General features: G+C 42.3%; 1 protein-coding gene across 3 annotated transcripts in view; it reads left to right on the forward strand.

Annotated features, from left to right (window-relative positions):
- srpk2 (SRSF protein kinase 2) overlaps positions 1-11,211 on the forward strand; it is a 100,929-nt gene that overhangs the window by 33,957 nt on the left and 55,761 nt on the right. For all 3 annotated transcript variants that reach the window (XM_030054512.1, XM_030054511.1, XM_030054513.1), the window contains one exon: positions 8,489-8,640. In XM_030054512.1, coding sequence (XP_029910372.1) covers positions 8,489-8,640 — 152 coding nt within the window. The remainder of the gene's footprint in view (positions 1-8,488; positions 8,641-11,211) is intronic.

Raw genomic sequence — 11,211 nt, forward strand, 5'->3', positions numbered from 1 at the left:
AGTCAATTCAGCACCTATAGATTGGTGAGGCCTGGACCCCGAGGCACAGAGCTGACTGTTTATGGTTATGGGTTTATTTGTTTTTATTATAGGAAGACATTTTTCTGAACAAAATACTGCACCACTATCAGAACTGCTCTTATCCAGAATGACTTATAGACCTAACAAGTTTCAGTATCTTGCACAAAGATTGTTTGACAAGAAACACGGCTGTTGATTGACACGTAATATAGATCACCAAACACCATGTGTTATTGATTTAATTTATTTTAAATATATACTGGTAACAAATTAGGCCTGGAAACATCCCAAGACATTAACATCAGTGTTGTAATACTAAGCTAGCATTAGCTAGTGTAGCATTTCAGATTTTACAATGTTCCATTTTTTTAATCGCAGCTTAAAATTTGCTCCATACCACCTCAATAAATAAAGAATGCATTCTCATAAAGATATTGAATAGTCTGCATTTGCTAGCGATTTACTTTAAAGTGGCACTCTTGCACCTTAATGCATTTTCCCATTCCTTTGGCAAGGGGATGGGACTGAAAAATCTGAATCTTTCTGGTCCATGGCTATAGACTGCATTTTTATATTAAGTTTCATGTGTTGCATATGCAATAAAGCATTTTGCTCCTATCACAGCTGCAATATGTTGGTTATGCAGTGAAAACTGGATACTTAGAGCATAGACTGTCTTGAAGTATATTCTACATACTTTAAGCCAGTCTATGTTCTAGAGCCAAAATGGAAAGTCTAAGTTGTGGTACTGTAGCAGCCTCTTGCAGAGACATATGATGGATGGTTATCTGGCATTGCACCATATGGTAATGTATTGAACAGTGGACTGGTGGTGTGAAACTGGATCCTGCAGAGCCATAATGGCAGCTTGAGGTTGTGTGGGGGCAGCGCAGCCGGTGACGTCAGGCTGCAGCCTGAAAATAGCAGTGAGATCTCAGTTCTCCACACAGACAGATACTCTGGAGGAGAGGAGAGAATGAGTCAGCTGTCCTGCTGACACGGGCCAAGATGCAGAGACAGAGAGAAAGAAAGATAGACGATGAATCAATCAGAGATAGAAAAACTACCAAAGGGATGGTTAAGCTGTATTGAAGGACACCCGTGGTCAGAAACCCACGCCTTAACATTGAGAGTGGAGGATGATGCTCTTGTTGCTAAGTAATGCCTGTTACCTTGGTGATAACGAGGCGTGTTTATGGATGACTCATCAAGTTTGAACTCGAGAGCGGTCAACTATTCTATACGGCTTCTCTCTGGTCGGAGATGTGTTAGCAATGCTCTGTGATTTCATGGTCAGTAACAGCAGGCTGCATCATTGACGTGAAGTCTCCAGAGGCATGTGAGTGAACTGAGCATGACACTGTAGCAAATATTTTGCATGCTAAAAGAACTGCTTAAAGCATAAGACTCATGCAGCTTCAAAAATAGACGCTGTGCTTGACTTAGACACTTGGTTGTGAATTGAAGTGGCAACAAATATGACAGAGAAGATTTATTATTCAATGAGAGCTTCCATTGGTGCACACTGATTGCATTCAATTTCATTTCTATTTAATTCAATAATTTGCAATAGATTTTGTGAGATTATATGCATTATGGAATAATTGGGGAGATCTTGGCACTTAAGGACAAAAGCAAAAGTTAATCCTGATAGAGCTATACGCATACATTAAAATTCCTATGGTCAACCCATCAACATCATCAGAATTATCTTTTTCTACAACAAGGGGTCGTTTTTGTGGCTCTGAGGATAGTTTTTTTTTTTTGTTTGTTTTGTTTTGTTTTGTAATGGTTGGAGGACAAAAAACATTTAAACCCCAGTGGGACCCAGATTCCCCTCAAGATGACAGGAATAAACAAGCTGCAGTGGCTCTTTCAACTTGTTCACACAGCAGCCTTGTTGTGGATGGAGGACTAGGAGGAAAAGCTGCAGAAAGATGACTGGAATCCTCACCTCAGAACAGGCAAACAACTTCTGTGAAAATGAAAAAGACAATGTGTTTAGTGAAGACTGGGTTGACAGAAAAATGCAGCAACACAGATGCCATGGAGGTAAGAATATATATATATATATATATATATATATATATATATATATATGTAAACATCATCAAGATCTCAAAGCTTGCTGCCTTGAACCAGATGTCTTAAAGCTTCCAGTGGCTTTCAAACCTTCAACTCAAATTCAAAAGGTGTACCAGCCTTTGAGAAGGATCCCACCCATGGACAAAAATCCACTAACAACAGCAGAGACAGTGTTGGTTCTGTCTTTGACAGCAGCGTCATCTCATTAGAACTGCATCCAGAGGAGGATTTCAACACAGATTCAGTCTCTCCTGCACTTCTGAAACAACAGGGGACACGGTCAGTCTACGCAAATCCCTCAGATATGAACTGGAGAGTGAACTTTTAAATGCCACAGGCTGGGGACAAACTCCAAAATGAACAACCAAAAGCTAAGTTTCAGAGGTGTTTTAGGTATTGCAATAGCTGATTCCTGCAGTGAAAGTTTGCCTTCATTTATTGTTTTGTGATTGGATGATAATGCCATCAGCAGCCCTTCCACACAGTCCATCTCTAAAGAGTTTAGTGTCCAGGACCATGACTCCACTGAATTGAGCTGAGGAGGAATACTAATTAAAACATGCTTTAACACGATAGCAAAGTATGCTAATGACTGTGCACACGGAGCTGTAGTGATACCTACTGTAAATATGAATTAATTCTTGTTTTGAGGGAAAATCTTGAGGATGATTGTTACACTGTAGATATTTACAGTGTTGCCCTGTCAAGTCAGAGATTTAGAGACAGCAACTGTTTAGACAAGATTAAACAGTGCGATATGATATGAATGCATACACTTTGGTTTTGATCATTTGTAAAGAGTCTTATCTAGATTTGCAGCGAGGACAGATACTTGTTATGGTTTTGTGGATCTTCTTCTTTGAACAGACAGTGGAATGATATGAAATAGTGCCAGACTATTTTCCTGCCCTGTGCAGAAGCATAGCACAGGCCTCAGGGTATCTCTGTGCTTTGACACACTTTGACAGTGAAATGCTTTGGTGGAACAGCCCCATACTATTGTGTGTGTGTGTATAGGTGTGGTCATGTGGTCATGTGTGTGTGCATGTGGCTGTGAGGCATTCTTGCAATATCTCTTTTCTCTTTTTCTCATTTTTCAGCAAGAGTTCCATCTCCTTTTTGGTCCCCTTCGGTCCCTCACTGTTCACCCCATCCACATTTGAATCGCTCCACATGCTGTGCGGCCCATTTCCACTGCAGTCATGGTGAACTTCTGCAGTCCTGTGCTGTAGCAGGTTTGCATATTGTGACTGACAGGGGCTGGGCCTTGCTGTCTGCTGGTTAGCCACAAGACGAGCTCTAGTTCAGCAATAATAGACAAGGGGGAGTGCTAATTTTGCATATTATAACACCTCATTGAGTGTATTATTGTGACCATAGCACAATTTCAGTTAATTTGTTTTGTTATTGATTGTTTTTTAATGATCCTAACTGCAGAGAAAATGATTCTGCAAAGAAAAATAGTTCCGTCTACACAGCCATAGCTGTGTATCAGCTCCTACAGGTATCAGCTTAGTTTCAGGTATTGAAGGTGTACAAGGCGGAGTGATATATAAACAACGATGATGTTGGAGTGCAAGTACTGGGAGATTCTGAAACTCATCAGAATGTCTGTCATCCAATCAAAATGTGAGATTGGAACTGACAGATAAGTCAGTGCGTCCTTTTATAGCTGTTTGTTTAGCAGTGTTGAGATAAGGTAATGGACCAGGATATGGAAAGGAAGGGCTGAGCTGTTGAGAATGTGACACTGAGGCGCTGAATGCTGATGCTGGGCGCGAGAGTGGAAGTGCCTTTGGAGAGGCAGAAAGAGTGGACAGTATGTGTACAGAACTGTACACACAAACATACACACACACACACACACACACACACACACACACACACTTTGGCGTGTGAGAGGCAGTCTGGGTATGTCCACACACATGGAAAGATGGAAGCTGCATCTTACAGTAATTTGCTGTCACAGTACAAGGTAGTTGCTGAAAGACTCCTGTCTGAACCTGTGCTGTAGCACACACACACACACACATACACACACACACACACACACACACACACACACACACACACACTCACACACACACACACACACATAAGAGCAGACATGGACTTGACATATTTCATGTACACAGAGACCAGTGCAAGGAGGTGAAGACAGGCATTACTGCCTGTAGTTGCCTTTTGAAGGCCATCATCACACTCATACACCCACACCCACACACACACACACCCACCCACGCACACAGCCACCCACACACACACACACACACACTTAAATACAGCCCCGTTTACATGAACATGAAAATACTTATAGTGTACACAGAGGACATTCCTCACAGTTCAGGTTTGCTTCTCCCACGCTAGCCTGAGGCAAGGTGAACAACACACACACACACACACACACACACACACACACACACACACACACACTCACTGTAACATTATCAAACATAGCCATGGTGGTGTTTATGCCATCCTGATGATCAACACAGCTCTTCTTGTACACCCACTCTGAGTTAGATTTAGGTTTGTTCTGTCTAACCCAGTAAACAGCTGACTGGTACGTCTGCAATGAGGAAAATGACACTGGTTATCTGTTGTCATGGTCATAGAAATGCCTGAAACATTGCCAAAACTGCAAGGTTAGTTGTGCCCTGATTCTTTCTGATTCCTCATAAAAAACCCTACCTTCTGGGGAAGGAGCAAATTGTATTACCTTTGATTTTAAAGGTGATGATGAATAATGATTAGGGCTGTAGTTGTCAGCCGTGTTCCACTGGGGCCCAGGAGTGTGCAGGCTTTCATACCAACCAAACAATACAGCAGCTAATTTCATTGATTAGCATGCACTCCTTTAGCAGTGAGGTGGTAATTTGTGAAATAAGCTGGTGCAGACATTGGCAGGATGACTCATGGGCCATGATGACACATTAGTAAAGAACCACTGATATTGTGTTTACTTTGGTTTGGCTTAGTTTAGTTGTGCAGAAATTTAAAAAGACACTGATGAAAATGTGATGATGAAAACCGCATACAGAAGACACGCAAATAACTGATTTGTGGAGGTGAGATACAAAATAAATAACAACATAATTTTTGTGTAGTCATATTTTTTCTTTGGTAATGGCCCCTAAGCTGTTTTCCACTGCTCTCTCCACCTCCACCTGTCTGCTGGTGTACGGTGAAGTAGGCCGAGTTAAAGTATGTAGCTGTTTGGACCACGGCATGCTGACACAAACACACACCCACATGCAATCTGCAGGTTATATTGTGTAAGGGCTCTTGGTGTGTCAAGTGCACAGAGATTCGAAGTGAGGCCAGTCTCCTGTACATGTTCAGATCATGCTCTTTCACAGGTTTTGCAGGTTTTTCTGTTTCTCTGTTTACCTCTGTGTTTCTTTCTGCCACTCTGTCCTTTGGCCTGTCTGATTCTCTCTTTCTTTATTGCTGCCCATCTGTTTTTTTCCCCCTGTCTGCTTGTCTCTGTTGTTTTTTTTTTTCAGCTTATTTTTCTGTTTTGATCTTTGCCTGTGTCTCTTTTTCTCTCTGCTGGTATCTGTTCATCTGCCTACCTGTCTCTCCCTTTCTGCCTGTCTGCCTCCCTTTTTCTCTCTGTCTGGCCTCTTCACTCTCTCTGCTTGTTGGCTTGTTTATTTGCACCCTCCTCCATCTTGTTTCTACCAGTTTTGTTCTGTCTCTTTTTCTCTCTGTCTGCCCGCATCTCCATTTCTATGTGTTTGCCTACCTCTTCTGCCTCTTTCATCCTCTCTCCATACTTCTCTTTCTGTGTATTTCTTTTTGTTTGCCTGTCTCTCTCTTCATGTTTACCTCTTTTTCTGTTTTGGTCCACCATCCCCTCTCCTCTATCACTATGCCAGGTCTTTTTCTCTCTAGTCCATCGCTCCCTTTCTCTCTGTATCTCACTCTCGACTCTCCTCTGTCTGTCATTCAGGCTTTGGTGTCTTAATGTTGCTGCTCGACTCGGGTCCAGAGAGTTATGGAGGCTAAGTGTTGGTGCGGCCAGTGGCAGAATGAGCCATATAAAAGCACCAAGCTTATAGAAGTGATGTATGACACTCTACGTGACTGCTTTGGTAAAGAAGCAGTATCCTACTGCAAGGGCACAGACCAGATACTGTATGTGTGTGTGTGTGTGTCCATTGTAAAATACCATTGAAATCTCAATGCCAAATGATCTGCTGTCCTTCGCCGCTGCATTGGAGGAACTGCTGCTGTTGTGTATTTGTACTGTATGTGTGTGTACGTGTTTGTGTTGTCCTCGCTTCCACATTAACGCTTTCTGTCCTGGATTTTCCCCCCCTTGCTCTGCAGTTGCTATGGTAACGCACCAAGAGGCTCCATCATGTGTCTGCGCCTGTGACCGCAATTTATCACAGCTCACAAGCAGTGGCTTTGTGTGTGTGTGTGTGTGCATGTGTTTGTTTGTTTGGGTGTGTGTGTGTGTGTGTGTGTGTGCTGGTATTTTTCTTTCTTTGTTTAGCATTTGATCATATTTTCTATTTTGAGGTGATGCCAAGCTAAAAGCCCTTGCCAAACTGTCTCCAGTCTTGTCTGATATGAGCATTAACCTTGTTCACTCTCACATAGACAAGCACAGCCGCTGTGGTGTGTTGACTATTAGACTGAGTCATTTCATGAAGCTTATCATGACACACAAGTCATGATAAGATTTGTATCACAATACATTTTGCTGCTCTGTAGGATTGGCTGAAAATGTATTATTAGAGCTAAAAATACAATCTACTGCATTAGCTGGGTAGACTAATAAAATATGCAACTTTTCAAATGATAAAACATGTAACAAACTGACTCAAAACAATCTAGTTGAATTCCACTTCCAATTTATTAAGACAGAATCAGCACAGCGCACTTACCTCCCACAGTGCAGTAACATCACATGAAGTACATAAACAGTAACTATCTTTTTTTGCACAGCTATAATAGTTTGCCTTAGTTTGCAAAGACTTGAAAGTTGCACCAGTGGTTTTGGTGACTGGGCCAAAACAGAGGGCTGCTGTTCCTCGTTGCCCGCAGTAGCCATGTGAGCTGTCATGGAGCAAGATGAACCCCCTGCCCGATTAATCATTGTGAGTTGCCCTGGATAAGAGCACCAGCTCTTTAGATGCCTAAAACGTAACCAAGCCAGGAGTGTGAAGCAGCCCAAGCTCTGCAGCCTATTTAGTGTTTTCCCTCTCATGGGCTCAGTTCCATTTTAGACCACCGAACAGAAATGGAACAAGGCCGTTACCTCAAAGCATGAGATGAATGCTATCTATCTATCTATCTATCTATAAATCTATCTATCTATCTATCTATCTGTCTAACTTACTATCTGTTGTTTCAAAAAGAACAATCAGCACTTAGCACACATGTACCTTGTGAACAATACTTCTTTTCTCATACAAGAATGCTTTGTGCTCTTTTCCATTAATGAGAGAGTAACTGGCTGTGTGTGTTTTTTTTGTGTGTGTGATTGTGGATGGTAGCCATTTTTTTTGCTGATTCATGCCTTAGCTCCCGGGTGCTTGCGGGCTGACTGGCCCCTCAACTGCAGTTATGATCATGTCCTGTTAGATAATAGAAAAACTTTATTAGTCTACAATAGATACATGTGTTACCGCCATTGTTGTTGGATTTGATCCAAATCAGCAAGAGTCTTATTGTTTCCCCTCTCTTTTCTTTTTCTCGATTTTCTGGCAACATAGTTTGCTCTGCACTTTGCAAGAGTCACCTGTCAATCAAGCAGCGTGTCCAATATTACGCCGTCTTTTTCCTTGGATTTTGTCTTGATAAATGAGTTTCTGTCAGTGGTGCTCTTTTCTTTATCTGTTCATTCACAGTGGCCGTCGCTGCTCATGCTAACCGCCCAATTCTTCTTCTATGCATTGCTCAGAAGCTGCTGCTGCTGGGATTGCAAAATGCATCGCTTCCTGTGAGCTTGAGGACTTGTCCCCCCCAGTAAAGATCTACCCGACACCCCGAGTTTAGAACGGCAAGCATAAAACCTTCCATGACTGTGCTATAGGTTGCACGATGAATCACTATTGTATTGCGTCAACTGGCGAGAGAGAGAGAGAGCACCAAAACATTTCTTTCAATGTGACAGTGTCGCAGATTATTTTAATATTGCACTGCCGATCTGCACTTTAAGCTTAGTCACAGCTGCATTCATTGTGAGTCACTGTGGATAACAGTGCCAGCCAGAAATGCCAAAAAATGTGAGTGTAAAATGTTCTGTCTGGGAGGCAGCCGGGTTCCTTTCTGCCCGGACAGCCGCAGTGCTAGCCCAAGGGGTTTCCACTGAAAAGTTACCTGACAGGTTACCTAACCCCCCCCACCCTCTCTGTGTCTTTCCCAGGCCTGAGACCCAGCAGAAAGCCCCGGTGAGCGCCCCTCCTCCCCCACCGCCCCCTCCGCCTCCCCCTGAGCCGGCAGGGCCCCCGGAGCCGGAGGAGGAGATCCTGGGCTCCGACGATGAGGAGCAGGAGGACCCCGCGGACTACTGCAAAGGTCAGGATGACACACACACGCACATAGACAGACACACACACATACTGAAGTCGTCTGTCCCAGCCCATTACTTCCGCTCTCTACATCTGTCGTAGAGAGCAGGGGTGCTCCTCATCTGCAGTGGCTCCCCCTCTGTCTATCCGTCTCTTTATGTCTATCTCACACTGTCTCCTCTCTCTGTCTTTATGTCTTTCTGTGTGCGTGTCTCTCTCTCTCCCTTTCCAATACACTCAAGGCTGTCTGGATATCTAGTTTCCTCTGCTTCCCTCCTCCTCTTCCTCGCTGCATCCTAATGGGATTTGCAGCAGTGTCACTCCAGCCATCAGCGTGCAGTGCTCGGTGGTTGTGACACCGGTGTTTCAAGGTTGTTTGGTCGTTGCCAGGAAGGAGCGGTGCACTAGCTGAGCTCCCTGCAGTGACTTAGGCTGCCAGGTTTCACTGTCTGCTAAGAGGTTTATATTCGTGTCAGAGTTATTTCGAAATGCTGTACATCCCTTTGCTAAACGTCAGAAGACATGACACTAAGTTTGTCAGTCAGTATCTGTGAAAAAATAGTGCTTGTGTTATTGTTTTGCCACCCAAAATCTTTAGTTATCTATAATTATTATTCTAAAATACTATGATATGCTGTAATCATGCGCTATTGTACTTTTATGGGTCTAATTTTTAACCAAAACTTTTGATTTCTGAGATGTTGCTCTGGAATATCTCTTTTGCCTCCCTGTCTTCTCTATGTTCCCTGTGTCTCCTCTGTTTTATTTACCTGTGCAGTGCTTAAAGAATTTAACAAGTTGGAATCGGTAAATTACAACGACTAGAAATGTCAGCCTAACAAGCTAGACTTGTCTTACCGCCAGCTGGAAAATGTTGTTGTAGCAGAGAGGATTTTGATGTCTCATTTTGGTAATTGCGTTCAGCTTAAGGTTGAAACGTTACAGATCACTCAGAAATGATGTTTTGAATTCAAAGTGTGCAGATGATGTCCAGCAGGATTAGACTGGACATAGTCAGCTACATCAACACTACGGTCAGCGCAAATCAGTGCATAGAGCATGGCACCAACACTTCACAGGCTAAAGGGATGGCAAACTCAGTTAAAAATGTCATGTCATTTTCTTATTTAGCATTATTCTTGAGTCCTGTCTTCATCATCCACCAAGAATTGAATGTTCGTAAATGTCAATAACTATAATAAAATGGAGTTTTAGGAGCTTCATTTTCTACAGCAACCAACTGTTCAGTGGTTGTGGAGGGAAAATATCCCTCTTGTTGGAGGATAACAGATGGAGTTGAAGAGTCAATCAAATGGGGGAGGGAAAAATACTGATGTCATGTTTGGATTGGATCGCTCCACTCTTACATGTGAAAGCAACCTTTAATTCTCAATAGAACCTATTGCTCAATTCAGGAGAAATCAACCTCTGTCTTCATAGAAAGGACCTCAGATCCTCACAGTTTCATGATGTTTTCTACACCCCGTGATGACAGTGAGAAAACATTGACAATGAAAAATTACACGTTGTAGTCTACCATCCCTTTAAAATCAGAGGAAATTTATTGATCTCCATCGGGGAATTAGACTGTTGCACTAACAAAAGTACTGGGATTCAGTAGGAACAAAAGACAAATAGAATATACATACATACATATAATAACTGAAGGTTTTGAGAAAAAATCCCCTTTTTCTGACTCACCCAGACTGAGAGAAGGTGTTCGATACCATTTTCTCCTCTGTAGGTCCTGTGGATTGATTCCTATGGGGCAGCATTTCATGTTAGCTTAGCATAATGACTTGAAGTCTATGGGAGTCCTTAGCTCTGTGAGAATTAAAAAAAATATATAAACCTAAACCTGAAGCTGTTATTTATGCAGTGAATCATGTATATTTGAAATAGGTTTAGGTAGATCCTGCACATATTACCTTCTGTCAGTATGTAGGCCTATACGGCATGACATCGTGAAACAATTACAAAAATATCAGTCAATGTAAAATATGAGAGGCATCTGACAACTGAAGAAGGAAATTATTTGAAATTACAGCAATGTGCATAGTGTGCAAATTTACATCGTATTCACACTGGCAAGCAAGAGATGACGATATAAAGATGTTGTGGTGTGTAGATTTGCATTTAAAAAAAAAAACTGTACATCCTGTCGGTGTATTCATTTTGCTGATGCTCCAGGATGGAGGTAACATTTGTACAGAAAATTGGCAGTGTGAAAAAAGGACATTTGCATCCTTATCTGTGTTGGAGGTTTGGTTGTCACTCGGGTCGGCCATGCTACAGATGTATGCGCTGTAAGGTGCTTTGGATCAAACCATCCACCAAATGTCACACGATAACGTGACTCAGAATTGCTCGATTTGAAAAAAGAGACGCTCGGGTTTGAACAAAACCAGACGTTTTATCACCAATGCCATGTTATTAGCTGACTGAAAGGGGTTCTCCTCATTGCTTTTTTCTTTTTTTTTTTCATAAATGTTGCTGTTTTGACCGGGCAGTCACATCACAGAACAGAAACTTGTCTCTACTCTAGCTTAAGGAGCCGACTGCTGTTTGTTCTAGTAGC

This window comes from Myripristis murdjan, chromosome 6 (genome assembly GCF_902150065.1).
Source record: "Myripristis murdjan chromosome 6, fMyrMur1.1, whole genome shotgun sequence".
Taxonomy (NCBI): Eukaryota; Metazoa; Chordata; class Actinopteri; order Holocentriformes; family Holocentridae; genus Myripristis; species Myripristis murdjan.